Here is a 16,596-nt window from a genome sequence, read left to right on the forward strand (position 1 = left end):
CCAACTCTTGGCTAGGTAATGAGAATTAAAACCTGCCTAATTCTCATGTATGATGTGAACTGGGTTTACTTTTCAGTTTTTCTTTTTAAAAATCCTGTCTGCTAATTAGAAAATGAAGAAAGGAGAGACCAGAACAGTGCAGATTTGCAATTTTCATAAGGCTGCTAGTGAACTTGATTTTTGTAGTATATATTAATTTAATTTAAAGCATTTAAAACCAACTTTAGAATTATTAAAATTGGCAGGCCAGGAAACTAATTTAATCAACAACTTAAAATGAATGCGTTTTCTTGATTAGTAGAAAGTAATATACATATTTAGTTGCAAATCAGTTTTATTTATTAGAAAAAGGAAGTAAATTAAAAATACAAACACCAAACAAAGTTAAAGATACTCATGCAAATCAATGATCAAATAACTAATACAGTTATTAACAAAATAAGGATAAGAATGAGAACAAGGCATCTTTTCTCTATTTTCAACAGAAACTCAAATTTAAAGGGCACAATGAAGGAGTGCCAAAATGTTATCTACTAGCTAGATAAAACTACATAAAATATCCTAATTCTTATGGTAAAAAAAGTATCAGGATCTGCTTGGAAGTTTCAGCACTCTTATTTCCTAAACCAAAAAAAGTATGATTTCTAGCTAGGAGGCTGAACAAATTATTCTAGGTTCCCACATGCTTCAAAACATGTAGATTTGTTAAATATTTTTTTTCCCCAAACATAATTTGCTTTCATATACGTTTTAGATACAGAAAATATTTCCTACTTTTCCAGTTCTCAGCTGGTTTCTCAGTTTAAAACAAGAAAAGTCATTGCTGAATTGAACTAGTTGAAATGAATAAAATCTATTCCCTTTGCACATGTAGAAGAAGCTACTGCTGTTAAAAGCTGATTAACTGCTCCAGCAGCTAAGTAAACTCTGGTGCTAAGAGCCAGGTCAGCAGCTTCCTTTCACTTCAATGTTTTGAGACTTCAGTAGGTAACACATGCTGCTTTGAGAAGCTAAACCATTGAAGCAAAGAGAATTTCAGAAAATATTTTTTTTTAATTCTTTGTATTACATTTCAAGTAAATTTATTTTAATACAAAATTTATCAGAAATAAAGTATGTTTGTGTTAAAAATACATTTTTTTTCTACTCTCATTCCTGACATAATTTTGATTACATGTTGTTATACTAAGGGTTTGTAATGCCATTTTATCCTTTCTTTTCAGCAGATTCCTAGAGCAAACAACAAATGCTATTTTAAGTTACTAATAGTATAGGTTTAGATGTAACGATAGAAGTTATAAGCGAGATGAGAAGTAATACTTTATTAAAACCAACTGAAATAACTGGAAAAGTAGACACAATATCATATACAAAAGCCCTATTTCAGGTTATGCAAGAAGCTTGAAAGAGTATTTAATCTCAAACTGGAATATTTCTGCTTGATGACAATAAGAACAGTATCTATTTTACTAGATAATCTTGGCTTGAAAGCTAGTAAAAACTTTCAGCATCAGGCCTCAGCTAAAACAAATCACTGTTAAACAAATCACTGGTTTTTATTTAATAGTAGATTGTTACCAATAGTTTGTGACAAAAAGCTGCGGGTAGAATTTATAAATGGATCTTAAGCTGAATGCTTATTCTTGTGTATGTAAAGTAAGCATAGTCAAAGCATATTCTCATATAAATGAAGCAAGAAGGAAATAGTTCTAAATAAAGTCTTCTGTTTAGACAGACAGCTAAGAAATCAAAAGTCTACTACTAAAAAACAGTGTAATAAAGCTGTAAAAGCACTGCTTTAACTACACACACTGCTTTTGCAGCTCTTCAAAGGTGTCTTAATATTAATTAAACTGGTGATAGAAAATTCAAAAGGAGACACACTAACAAAAATGCTACAAACAGAATAATAAAATGTCTGAAGAGACCCCGGTAGGGGTGGGAGAGAGCCAAACCAAAAACATATAGGGTTTTCTAATTATTCTATAGGTTTTCATACCTGAGAAGAAATATGGATTCATTTGATTCACCATCACCTGCACTTTTGGGGCGCAATTCAGCCTGAGTTTCTACTGAAAAGAGAACATGAACTTGCATTGAAATTAAAAACAAATAAAACATAGGGAATAAACATGTTGGTAAAACTGACGAAATTCACAGGACACAAAATAATTCAAAATAACAAAATGAACGTTACCTATTTTGAAAGAATTGCTTGGTAGCTTATAGTCTTCCCTTGAGGATGACAGGTTATCTAGATTTTTACGAGTATCCACTGGCTCTTTGGCACTCCAAGACACTGATGACTCTGTGTCTTCACTACTGTTTAATAAAAGATATTAATTACACAGATTAAAAAAGAGGGATCATATCCATTATTTGTTGCATTATTAGCATACAATTTAGCTGTCATTCTCTAGAACAGCATACTATTGTAATATGTTACACATACTTTTTACATTAGTAATGGCAACGATGAAAAATAAGTTTACAGCAAATAACTTTGAGAATATTAAAAATTCTCTAGCTCCCTCAGTAAAACTTACATGAAAGAAATTTAAAAAGTTAAATTATTACCCCATCATACTAGAGCTATTAAAAAAAAAATTAAAAGCTTTAGAGACCATTCAATCTTCACAGGAAAAAGTCACAAACCTACTTCCAATAACAAAGTCTGTAGCCTAGATTAAGATCAATAAAAACTACCTTTTTTTCCTAATGATTTACATGTCACATTTAATTGCACGTTTATTGATTATGGTTGTTTGGGGTTTTTTAATATACCCCTCTATTATTCGCATGGAACTGGGTCATATAACCTTCCTGAAGGCTCTCCAGGATATCAAATATTAATAAAACCCACATTGTGAAGAAAATAGATACATGGGCCTCACAGCTGGAAAAGTATTGAGCCTCTTTTGCACGTCAAGCCAATGTCCTATGTTTGTCATATTCATCAATTAGCTCATACCTCAGTGGATATTTCAGAGGCATCAGAAAAACCCTCAAGAGTAAGGTCAAATAGCCCAATATTTTGTAGGAGATTAAAATTCTTCTGATTCTCTGACAATTCCTCAAAGATGAGCACTGTGGTAGAGGCTGACATAAGTCTTGCTAAAACCTTGAATAAATTCTTACTTTGTAGAATAAACTTTAAATCTTGATTTCTTATCTGCCTTGGTGGTGAAAGCAGTAATCAAAAGACAAAGAGCTGTATCTCAAACTAGAATAAATGTTAATAACAAAAATATTGCAGCATTGGTATCAGAATGGGTATTAAACAACACAAGAGAGAACTTTAAAATCCATAGAACACAATAACATTCAGCATTCTAAAAGAAAACTATTTTCACATTAGTTCCCTAGATTGGAACCTAAAGTATCTTTCAGGTATTTAGAACAACAGAACATAAAAATCAACACTAAATATCCTAATTCAAAATTAAAACCAAAAAAACAGCAAGGTAACAGGAGTTTTGAAGAAGCCTAACTTTTTAATACATAGAACCCATTTTCACAAAATGCTTGGGTTTTCTTCATATATAGCAGTGTAGAGTATTACAAATTTAGAAAAAAAATCCATTAGATTAATGCTTTATGTCATAAGCAAAGAATATGGGTCAGCTGCATTTGCAAGGATATAAGGCTGAACCACAAATCTAAGATGCTGTACTGATAGGCTTTGTGATGCTCTAAGCCTCATGCATAAAAACAAACAAAAAAAAGCCTCACTAAAGATAAAACTGACCCATATTTAGAAGATTCTACAAAAGCTTTAAAAAAAAGTAAAGCAAATTACTGTCCATCATTGTTATATAAACAAATAAATAAAAAAAGAGAGCAGTTAATTCAGAAGTAAATTTTAACACATTCTATAGTCAGGAGGAAGGAGTCTATTGAAAGTGAACAGTGTAATACACTAACAGGCTAATGCAATTCCTAAGCATCCAAAACTGTTCACTGAATGGTGTAAAACGCCATTCGTCAACTAGTTAACAACATGAAAATCCTAAGCAAAATTAAAAAATGAGAAAATTCACAGAAAACCTTTTTTTTTTTTCTCCTTATATTCACAATGAAAAAGTCTTCCTTAAACATGCAGTACCTTGACCTTGTGCCCTGGCTGTCTGCAGAATCACCACCACAATGGCTAAGGGATCCTTTCCAGAATGGATGCTGCAACAGGTCTGTCCAATTCAGCCTTTTGAAAAGCAACAAACAAACTGAAAAAGCAGTGGCAAAGTACAGCTCCACAGAGAGATACCAGACTAGGTTTTGAACCCAGTGAACTACAGAGCAACTAATCCTGTTGTTCACTCTTATTTGGTCAACAAATAAGTTTTCTTACAGGACAAACTTTTTGCCTCAAATTAGAACGGATAAGTCACACAACACAGAGGTATGAGACTAAGAACGAAGGAAACTGCATAGCCAATCCCAACACGTAAATTATCTGAGCTACCCTATAAATGATAACCTTATGTTACTTAACAATATAACTATATCAGCATAAATCAAAACCTCATAAAATACATGTGCCCATTGCTCTGGAAAAGCAAAGCCATCTAATTTTAAAACTGCCCATCATTTCTGTTACAAAGTTATCTATTTAGTACCAGCTACAAAAATACAATGATATACGTAATCAAAACTTTAATTGTGTATATCTTCAGAGAAGAAAAAGCACAATTTCTCTTCTATACTAGGGATTAAATGATTTTTTGCATTCTTTGTCATCTAAAAAATAATATACATACAGTACCACAGCAATTATTTCTCCAGAAGTGAAAAGAGACAATGCAAACAACAATCACACATTAGACAGTTTACCTTTTCTGAGGATCTTTTTGAAGCAACCCATCAAGCAAACTCATGAACTCAGCAGAAGGTTTCTGAAAAGCAGAACCTGTAAATAGAAGCACTTGAGAAGTACTGGGCAGCAAAAACAACCATCACACAATGTAGATCAAACCATTATCTACAGAACACGCTAAAAAGCTTTGTTTAATAGTAATTTCATTTGAAAAAATCTGAATGTATGAAGAATCTTAGATATATACTCCTTGCATTTCAAAGGATCCTCAAAAAAAACCCCAAACAAACCACCAATGCTCAGTCACCAAACTCATTAAAATCGTTTATATGTCAAAAAAGTACCCTCCAATTATCATACAGCTATTAGCAAGAATGAAATGGAGTTGAAATTTCCCACAACCATGATAATTTTAAAGGGAACATTGTTGCACCCCATTATACAAAAGAAGTTTCCAAAATTCTTATTTAACTGAGACTCTACTTCTGAGAGCTCAGAACTATGAAATGGACTTTATCCACTTTGAAAACAAAACCTCTCTTAGAATTGAGCAAGTAACAACAGTTTTAAATCTACAGGTCACCATTTTCACTACATTACTATGAACTGAAAAAAGCCACTAATATTTAAGAGTCTCTGTGAATACCACTGATGCCCAGAATGACTGAGACCAAAAATTCCATCCTAGAAGGTAGACCTAATTCTTAATACTAAATGATATGCCTGTCTGTCAAAAGGGAAATAAGCGTCCATCATTAACAGGGGAAAAGTTCTTATCAGAGGAAGCCAACGATACATTCACTTCGGACAACTAACCAAGTCCTGCAATAAGACTCAGAAGAAATAGTGCAAAACAAAACTTTAACTTCTTAAGTATTACTCTGATTTGATTCATTAAACAATAAGATAATGTTACCCTGTGGTCTAGGTGGCAATGGATCTTCATATAAAATCTTTTCAATTAATTCAGAAAAGCTATCTGAGAAGAATGGTGGTCTTCCTACAAGCAAACAGAAGTTTATTTCACAGATTAGGCAAACTTCAAAATGGCTGTCAGGTGCAATGATATATGATGAGCTTATTTTCCTAAGGAAACATCCAAAGAAATAAACACCCTCAGCCTGAATTCTATTTATCAAGTTCTCTTGTCAATTTAAGTACAAAACTTTGCATTAAATTCTTCTACCATGAACAGCAAAAGAGACCACGGACAGAAGAGGCACCAAAGATGGCTTCATGGAGGTCACCACGATAGCCCTGTATAAATCAACAATGAGACAACAACAGGAGGTGGTCTTGACAGAAATCTCAATATCTATGTAACTATGTTGATCCAACAGATCAGCATACTATTTAAGACTTCAGAAGGTTGCACTGTAATTCTCATTTGTGATTAATTCTTCCTTCCAGCTACAGCCAATGCTAACAGGTACTTTATCTGCAGGAAACCCAATGACTCTGGTTTTATACTAGTAAAACAGTCTTCTCTTTCAAAAGTCAACACAATGCACCTAGAGTTTAAATACTGAGGAGATTAAAAACATTACATTATCAGAATTCAAGGACTGCTATAATTTTAAATCACAGTATTTAAACAATAACAGTTGGCTAGTATCACAATATTTAGATCACACTCAAAAGGACAATTTAGCAGTATTACTTCACTTGATTATTTGATAAAGACCTTTATCTTTAAAAAAAGTAGTTAGTATATTCTTCAAGAAATCTTTAAAACCTGTCTTAAGTTTTCCTGTCTTAACTTCCCTAGAAAGTTAACAAGAGTTTACTCTGGGACCACAACCTATGTTTCCATTATCACAGATATTAAATAGATACACAAACTTACAACCTGAGAACATTTCATAAAGTAAACATCCCAAGGACCACAGATCACTGCCTTTGGAGAAGGATTTTCCCTTTATTGCTTCTGGAGCTGTGTATAACGTAGAGCCTACAAAATACAGGATGCATAATGTACTTCGATTATTCATTCAGCATTTATCCTGTTCAACACTTCAAACTTTGTGTCCACACTTCAGTGAGTTAGGGATTATCTTCATTTAGTAGAAGAAAACTGAGATACCAAATGTAAGTAGTTCAAAGGAACTTCTCTCCTACACTTTTACTGAATTATACAGGATCATATACACTATTTTGTTGTTTATTTCACTTCTATTAACTAAGCTGGCTTGTACTACACTTTTCTAACACAGTGATGAGTGCAAAGAATGTTTTGATATGCCCTGACAGCTTCCAGATCCAAGCAAATTAAGCAGAATGGTAAACCAACATAATTCTTGTGTGAGTAACAGAAATAATTATGTTACATCAGGTTTCATTTGGTTTTTTGGTTTGTTTGGGTTTTGGTTTTTTTGGTTTTTTTTTGTTTTGTTTTGGTTGTTGGGTTGGTTTTTTTTTTTTGGGGGGGGGGGGGGGGGGGGGTAAAGTTATCCCAAGACATAAACCTTCATGAAATTATAAAACTTACAACAAGGTAGCTAGCCAACTGGATCACTGATCTAAACTGCTTATAGCTATTTTCACACTAAAACACTATGAAAACATCACATATCAAATTATAGCAGCTTATTCGCAAACCTCTTTTGTCTTGATATAGAAAAAGAAATACACAGTTCCTATTTCTACAGTAGTTCCCATCTAAACACTAACTCAGTTCTCAAAAGAATAAAAAAAATTACACAAATTGAGCAAAAGTGTCAATTTCATAGTGCTTTAAAAAGTTTATTTTAGATTCTTTTGTTCTTGGGTTTTATTTTTTTAAGTGACATAAGGTCATTAACCATACACACCAAAACAGCTGTTCTGAAAGGCAACAGGAAAGAGATTAGATTTGTATTTCTTCCTGAATAAAGATCTGTTCTTGGTCTTAGTACTTCCAGTGTGGACTTTCAGCAGGAGACAGCAAAGTATTAAGAAAGCTCTCTTTGTTCCCATAAAGTATTGCCAAAAATTCCATTGTTCCTGGTAACAGTAACTGCTATGACATATCATTATCTTGGAAATAGAGGTTTGTGAGATGCTCTGAGATGATGACTAATAAAAGATTCGGAAGATTAAAACCAAATCTTTTAGGTTTTTTTATTCAATAAAAAATAACATAGTATTTGCAGCCTACTGCATTTGCATGGATCAGCCTGTTGCAACTAAAGCACAAGAACATTGTCATACTTTAGAAAGAAATGATCATTCTTAAGTAAGAGGTACTGAAACAGCAAAGCCTTGACCTTGAAATCACTTGGACCCTTTGCATCAAAAACGACAAAGTACAGCAGTGCAAAGTCTCCAATGAAAGCAGCAGCAGTTCTTGTAGTTCAGTTGTCACATATACTGAATTGTATGTATACATTTAACGTGAAGTTAACAGAATTTAGTCCTAGACCTTGCACACAGCATCTGCAGCACAGACTTTTAAAAAGTGGATAAATAATTTCATAACTCAATTTTTTCTGAGACAAAGCAGGAATAATTTTAAATCACTTTATCATACTTCCAATATCAGTTATTTCTTCATACTCCAATTACTACTTTATAACTGGAGGACAAAAGGTTCTAAGTGATTCTTTTTGCTCCTTCCTTTAAACTTTTTTTTTTTTTTAAATACACTGTCCTATAATCAATTAAATACCAGAAATACAATTTCATCAGTTACGAAAGCCAGTTCTAGTTTGAACTCTGAACTTCCAAAGTTTTAGTAATCTTCTATAGTTTTCCTCAAATAGCAATTAATGATTAAGCCTCCTCAGCAAATCCAAACCAAGAATTAGTATTTTTAATTAGCTACCTTGAAACATTTCAGATCTCATTCATATACTCAATTTGGTTTTGTTTGGGTTTTTTTTGTTTGGGATTTTTGGGGGTTTTTAACTCTTGAAATTTGGCTTCTTTTTTTCCTACAAATTAAAGTCAAGAACAGTTTATAAAATAATGAAAACATGCTCAGGATAGACAGACACTTTGTACATTATACTATACTGTAGGGATTTGATGTCAAGCTGCAAAAAGAAGCTTAAAATAAGCCACCTCCACTTATGTTATGTTGGAAGTTTGTTACACAAGTAGACTACAGTCTGTAATCACCTACATATGAGCTTCAATCCAAAAAATAACCTGAAGTCTATTTACAAAAAGCAGGAAAGGTCAGGAATTGTTAATGTAATACATTTTATTACAGACAGAAGCATATTTTTTCCAGCTCTTAGTTAAACTGGCTTTGTGAAATTTGTAGAATTATTACCATATACTTGTAAATCAGAACTAGCGTGGCCAGCAGGAGCAGGGAGGTGAGTTTTGGGTCCCTCACTACAAGAAAGACATTGAGTTGCTGGGGCATGTCCAGAGAAGGGCAACCAAGTTGGTGAGGGGCCTGGAGCACAAGCCTTATGAGGAGCGGCTGAGGGAACTGGGGCTGTTTAGTCTAGAAAAGAGGAGGCTGAGAGGAGACCTTATAGCTCTCTACAGCTACCTGAAGGGGGGTTGTAGTGGGGTGCGTGGTGGTCTCTTCTGTCAGGTGGCTGGAGATAGGACGAGAGGAAATGGCCTCAAGTTGTGGCGAGGGAGGTTTAGGTTGGATATTAGGAAAAGTTTCTTTACTGAGAGGGTTGTCAGACATTGGAATGGGCTGCCCAGGGAAGTGGCTGAGTCACCATCCCTGGAGGTATTCAAAAAGCACGTAGACAGGGTACTCCATAACATGGTTTAGTGGGCATGGATGATGGTTGGACTCTATGATCTTGAAGGTCTTGTCCAATCTAAATGATTCTGATTCTATAAATACAGTTTCTTTTCTTTCTACTCACTTGCAGGTGGTGTTCCCTCTGTAAGTTATGATGTCTCTGAACAATCTTCCTTAAGAACTAAATTTGGGGTTTGAGCTTACTTAAATTTCCTACATGGAGGATACATTAAACATACTTAAAGAAAATGTACAGATCATGCTTTCCATTGTGATGACACAGGCAAACACATTAATCTTTACAAACAATAACACAACAGAATTAATTATTCAGTTTCTCTAGAAATTTAGTCAGCCCCAACAGAACAATAAACAACTATTCTGTTTCAAGCTCTTCTCTCCAAATTACTTCAAACAAAGGCTTTTTCCAACTTTCATCCTGTCCCTTTGGTATAAGTTAATTTTGGGTAGTAAAAATATCATACCTCGAAATCTATTTTTCAGGTATCTTTGTGGAGTGCTTTCACTGACATCTCCTTCGGCTTCTTCAGATCCAACTAAAGCAAAAATTTCCTCCAAATTTTCACCATCCACTTTAGCCAAGCAAAAATTACTGAATTTCAAAGTGCCAGGCCCTTCCAGCAGAATCTAGAAGAAAAAAACAAAATCCAGCATAAGTATCATATACTAAAGCTGATGACTGCTGAAATTTCCAACACAAAGTATAAAATAATTTATTTTTTTAAAAAAAATCACAATCTCAAACCATTTAAGTGGGTAGAGATGATCACTATAAGTGAAAACACTGAAAAGTTTTTAAGTCAACGCCAATATTGTCTTTTTTTCTTATAACCCAAAAAATACAATAGAACCCTTAAGAGGTTTAATGTGTACTTTTGTTTACTCATTATTAAATCTAAATGAACAATAATGTTACTGTAGAAAAGAAAGTAAAAGTAGAGTAAAACTTTGTAGGAAAACAAAGGTGTGGTAAAACGAAACATCACTTCATTTGGGGGGAAAAAAAAGTGCAGCTTTCTAATTTTATTTAGCAGAAAATACCAAAGATTTTGTCCAATGATGATGAGAGTTTTCTCTATTTGGTCACTGCTTATTCTCATAACTAAAAGCTTCATAATCCCAAAAATGTTGTTCAGAGAAATATATCATTCAGTCAAATGGAAAAAAAGTAAAAAAAGAAAAAGAAGAAAAAAGGAAAAAAGGAAAAAAGGAGTCTTACTTTAACACTCTGTATTTTGTGTTCAAAGGAGTACTTTACAACAACATTCTTATTTGGAAGAATACAGAGTCATCTCCATTATGCTTTATTCATGTATTTTTTTAGTGCTTTTGGACCCACAAATGACAGAAACTGAGTATAATTGTGCAAGATTTTACAGAAAATTCAGAGAAGGGCAACCTGATCACTTATAGATCAAGGTCAAAACCAACTACTGTTAAGCAATAATTTTTGGTTATAGTTATATTCTGGTGACTACAAAAATGAAAACCAAACATGGACTTTGACAAAACTATATATAAATCCCACACATACACAAAATCAGAAACTACATAAAGATTTGTATTTTTATGAAAGAGTAAGACAATTGTTGTTTCCAAATGCCATTTAAATAGAGAAGGTTATTAACAGAGAAAGTTTAGTTTAGTTAACTTTACTCCTTCATTAGCATTTTCTATAACTTCATAATATTCTGCAGCATGATAGAATAGGTATAATAACAGAGTTATATGTCTGAGGACAGAGAACTAAAATACTTCATTGATTCAAACAGTACACTAAATTGAAAAGAATCTATCACATTGTATCAAATATACAACAGGGAAATAAATCAATTAGACCATAAAATGTTCAAGCTATACACTTGTCTCATTGTCTTCACACATATTATAAAGCTCAACTGGCGTCCAACCTGAAGTAAGCCTCTTCGAAAAAGTAAAATGGAAATAATGAATTAAATGCTGATGGCATACAAAGTAACATGCAGAGTCCCCTATAAATAATACTCCTTCTTACCTTTCCAGGTGTCAGTTCACAAAAGATAATTCCAAGCTTATGAATATGGTATAAACCAGTAATCAAATCAACACCAAATTCTCTCACTACATCTTCAGGTAGATGTTCATCTTGAGCAATAACAGAGTCTAGAGAACCACCTGAAATATGTTTACATAGAGTCAACAACTGCATATAAAGATGCCATACAAATAATTCCCAAGGACATTATATAAGCTTCTTCAAAAGATGTCAAGCAAAAATCATTATCAGTAGATATTAAAAATATTTCTTGAGATTATCTAATATTTAACAAAACCCAAGATGTGCAGAAAAAAATCATCTCTTTCCAATACTGTGACAAAAACCTTAATTTTAACTACCATTACCTTGAGTGCATGACTCTAAAATAAATGAATGTTAAAGTAATTTTGAAAAGGAAACAGAAGGGAGAAAAGAAACCCAGAAACTGTGTCACATCACAATATAATAGTACCCAATGGGTTTATTCAAATTCCTTAACCAGATCCCTGCTGCATGAGTTAAAAGAATAAACAAAACCAAGAGCAGGCTATCAACTTCTGTGAACGAGAACAGATAAATTCTTTGGTTTGTTCTTCACACGTAGTGTTACTGTACAGTCCTTTTCTTAACTCATGTGCCCCAGTTCTTTCATCTTCATCCTTTCCTCTCTTTTTTCTTTTTTTGGGGGGTAAAGAAAAAAATTCAAAAACAAACAAACAAATACCCAGGACTAAACTTTCACTTTCCAGGTTTCTCACACAAACCCCAGCTTCCTGGCCCAGCAAGTCTTACTCTTGTCTCTCTGGACTTCTCATCCTAACATGAGATCTTTCTCTGCCCTTCTGAAATCACCACTCTCTCTCTCTCCACTAAGTTCCAACCAACCCTTCCTCTGTTTCTGGCCAGATTACACCTACAAAGCCTTCCGAATAACCCTCACATATATCCTCTCTCACCTGTGTCCCTCTCTGGGCTTCACATTCACTCTCTATGCTTTTCTTCACTGATTGTTACTGCTTCTCTCTCCTCACAAAAATCTCCTCTTCCCCATCACCTACTTCCTCACATCCCACTGATTCTCAGGTATGTCATCAGACTCATCCCATTTGAGCCACTCCTGTCATATGTGTTCATAGGACTTAAGACTTCTCCTAATCTCGTTTCCCACATCCTCTTTGCTCAAACAGCCTTTCTTCTCCTTCCTGTCCCAGTCTCCTCTCTGTAGGGTTCAGTTATATGGAACTTAGTTATTGGGCCTGAAAATAGCTCATGGTCACAAGACTGTTCCAGGCGCCTTTAGAAGGCCTTGAACAGAATAAATAAGATAGAAGAAGAAAGATCCCAATTAGGAAAACACAGGTGCACATTCCACGATAAAGGGAACTTGGCACAAACAACCTCAATTCAGGGGCCTATCTTGACCAATTGGAGTAAGACAAGTCTTGTATGCTTTAATTAACACAACCAATTATGTCTTGTGTTTGTGCGCGTGGACAGTACCAATGTAACCAATCACCGCTTATGCTTGTGCGCGTGGACAGTACCGATGTAACCAATCACCGCTTATGCTTGTGCGTGTGGACACCACGTGCTTGCATGTAGTAGCCAATCAAAGTCTCTAAACAACTTAGAGAATTGTATAAAAATTATTAGCTAAGCTCAATAAACTGGTGACTTTAATCATCACATTGGTGTTCCGTCGTCCGGGCCCCACACGGATTAATCCCTAAACCCTACACCTATCCTAAACTCCACATTCCCATCTCCCCCAAAATCCCTTTCCTCAACCTCATTTGGTCCTTTACTACTCCTGCACCAAACCTGTTCCCCTGAGACTACAGTTTGTATTTCATGAATTATCTACGGGTTTCCTGTCAACACAGTATTCTTCACATTATTCAACACTGCTGAATTAAGTTTTCTTTCTGAGTCTTTTTTATGCTGTTTAGGAGATCAGTCTTTCCTTTAAAACCAAGCCCATATTACATAGCTATAGTAAAGAATTTTCCATCATGTTTGATTACTGGTTTTTATAATGTAATTTAGAGGAGTACATATAGAATAATTCCATAAGATCACCAAACACACAAAGAAAAATAATAGTGAAAACAGCATCACAGAAGTATGCTGCATCTGATAACAGAAACTATGTCACCTTGAGACAAGTGAGAGACACCTTCCATATTTCAAAAGCAGTTTTCAAGGCTCTACTAAAGTAGTAAGAAATCCATGTCTTATTCTATTTATGAGTAAGTTAGCTTCAACACATTCCCCTTGCAGCAAACTGCAATACTGCAAGGTAAAAATACATTATAATTGTTCAAACTGTACTTAATAAAAGGCTGCCTGTCTAGTAACTTAAATGCAGGCCCATAAATTAGACTATGCAAATAGACCAAAGCCTCCATATGAGCCATTAACTTCATTTTTAATCATTGAAAGAATGACCTGATTTTTTTTTTTCCAGAACTTGTAGCTTCTCTTCAGTAATTTTTGAAAGAGAACTCTGGATAGAAGAAAAGGCTGTGTGTAATATGGACTTTTACTATGAAACAAACTCCAGATACCAAAATCTTAACATGCATGACTTGCACAATTGGCCTTCTTTTCTTTCCGTGTGGAGTAAAGCACTCTATCTGCAGTTTAAAACATGCAGTCATAACAATTAGAGAAAGCTTTAAAAGATTTCTTGATTTCTTTAATGGATTGACAAGAATCTATCAAAACTCAGTGAATCATTTAATGCAGTTTTAGGTTCTCAGAGCTCCCAAATTAACATCTTGACATAAAAGTCAAAATACTTCTACTGAACAGGAAGAAAACTTAAATAATTTACTATTAGCTACAGAATTGCCCTTCGATTAAATAAATCATTTGAACAATATTAATTCATTTGTACATTATAACATCATTTACTCCTTGCTCTCTTTATTATTTTGTGCCATAAAATGAAAAGAGAATGCCAAAGCTTCCAGTCCTTAGAAAACTTCAAGTAATTTTTACTTAACTACCATCCAACTATTCACTGTCTGTTTTTAAGTTCCCCTGATTAGCCCTATCTCTTCAGCTATTAAAAATCTACATTATGTCACATCAATTAACGTTTTACATATACAGTGAAGCAGAGGAGAAATAGGATCTCAACTGATTTCGAAAAATGTTTCCAAAAGCAAAAATATTTTTATATATAAACAGTATTCTCAAGTTTATAATCAGATAATTACTAAGCTTTTTCAAAGATCTAAGTATTTGTTGTGGAGAAACTGTTCTTACACTCTATTAAGTTTTTACCTTTCGAGCTTATCTTACCTGTGCATAATTCCACTACAAGCCAGAGATGGTTGCTTGTTTCATACCACTCGTGAAATGTCACTATATTCTTGTGTCTGATTTCATGAGTCAGACGAACCTAGAACAAAGTTTTGGTTTGTTTGGTGGTTTTTTTTTTAAAAAAAGCAATATATATAGACTTAAGGCAGGGGGGTGGGTTGTGGGGGGTAAGATACAATGCAACTTTATTCTAGATCAACTACTTGTTCTCTTATCTTTTCCAGTGCACTAAAATTATTCTCCAATTCAAATATTTTAGTTTTACATGTATGTTGAGAAAAGATAACTTTCCTCACAGACCCTACCCAACTCACCTGTTTTTAAAAATACAGGAAAAAAAAATATAGGAAGTCCCCCAACCCCAAATTCTAAGCACTATTTAGCCAATAACAAACTGGAAATCAGAATTTGGAGTCAAACTTGCATTCTACTTTCTTTTTCACTGAGAACACAACTGTGAGACAGTATGGCAAACAGAGTAAAAGGAAGTAAGAAGAAATTTTTCCATCATTCTTAAACTTATCAGGCAAGAGCAATCACTAAAGGGTCCCTGGAAATCTGTATTTCTACTATACCTACATTGCCTAATCTCTACAGAAGCCTCTGTATCTTGTCGAAGTGGTACATAAGGTATCCCTAAGGGCTTTCTAAGAAGAATATGGTTCTAAGAACAAAACATTTAAATTGGGTAGATTCATTTATCACCCAATAAATGATCACTGAAACAATGAGAAGGAATATGAAACTCTATTGGGTTTCCATGGCAAGGTTTTGGTAGTGGGGGGCATACAGGGGTAGCTTCTGCGAGAAGCTGCTAGAAGTTTCCCCTATGTCTGATACAGCCAATGCCCGCCAGCTCCAACATGGACCCGCTGCTGGCCAAGGCCGAGCCCATCAGTGACAGTGGTAGCGCTGCTAGGATAACAGATTTAAGAAGGGGGGAAAAGCTGCTGCACAACAGCAGCTGAAGAGAGAGAATACATGAGAAAAACAACCCTGCAGACACCAGGTTCAGTGAAGAAGGAGTGGGAGGAGATGCTCCAGGCACCAGAGCAGAGATTCCCCTGCAGCCCGTGGGGAAGACCATGGTGAGGCAGGCTGTCCCCCTGTAGCCCATAGAGGTCGACGGTGGAACAGATATCCACCTGCAGCCTGTAGATGACCCCACACTGGAGCAGGGGGATGCCCGAAGGAGGCTGTGACCCCAGGGGAAGCCTGCACTGGAGCAGGCTCCTGGCAGGACCTGTGGCCCCGTGGGGGACCCACACTGGAGCACTTTGTGCCTGAAGGACAGCACCCCATGGAGGGAACCCACGCTGGAGCAGTTCATGAAGAACTGCAGCCTGTGGGAAGAACTCACAGAGAAGTTTGTGAAGGACTGTCTCCCATGGAAGGGACCCCACACTGGAGCAGGGGAAGAGTGAGGAGTCCTCCCCCTGAGGAGGAAGGAGCAGCAGAGACAATGTTTGATGAACTGACGCCAATCCTCATCCCCCTGAGCTGCTGGGGGGAGGAGGTGGAGAAAATCAGGAGTAAAGTTAAGCCAGGAAGAAGGGAGGGGTGGGGGGAAGGTGTTTTAAGATATGGGTTTACTTCTCCTTACCCTACTCTGATTTGATTGGCAACAAATTAAATTAATTTCCCTGAGTCAGTAATTGGCGAGTGATATCTCCCTGTCTTTATCTCGACCCACAAGCCTTTCGTTATATTTTCTCTCCTCTG

At 35.2% G+C, this 16,596-nt stretch overlaps 1 protein-coding gene across 2 annotated transcripts in view; it reads right to left on the reverse strand.

The window, feature by feature from the left end:
• The window catches only part of ULK4 (unc-51 like kinase 4), a 256,275-nt gene that overhangs the window by 235,092 nt on the left and 4,587 nt on the right, over positions 1-16,596 (reverse strand). Inside the window, exons 3-11 of one of the 2 annotated variants that reach the window (XM_049817203.1) lie at positions 14,854-14,953; positions 11,542-11,681; positions 9,992-10,154; positions 6,663-6,764; positions 5,730-5,813; positions 4,831-4,906; positions 4,106-4,201; positions 2,198-2,322; positions 2,000-2,072 (exon numbers count right to left, since the gene is read on the reverse strand). In XM_049817203.1, coding sequence (XP_049673160.1) covers positions 2,000-2,072; positions 2,198-2,322; positions 4,106-4,201; positions 4,831-4,906; positions 5,730-5,813; positions 6,663-6,764; positions 9,992-10,154; positions 11,542-11,681; positions 14,854-14,953 — 959 coding nt within the window. Of the gene's footprint in view, positions 1-1,999; positions 2,073-2,197; positions 2,323-4,105; positions 4,202-4,830; positions 4,907-5,729; positions 5,814-6,659; positions 6,765-9,991; positions 10,155-11,541; positions 11,682-14,853; positions 14,954-16,596 lie in introns of those variants that run through there. The other variant, XM_049817204.1, reaches the window with a different exon arrangement.

This window comes from Accipiter gentilis, chromosome 14 (assembly GCF_929443795.1).
Source record: "Accipiter gentilis chromosome 14, bAccGen1.1, whole genome shotgun sequence".
NCBI lineage: Eukaryota > Metazoa > Chordata > Aves > Accipitriformes > Accipitridae > Astur > Astur gentilis.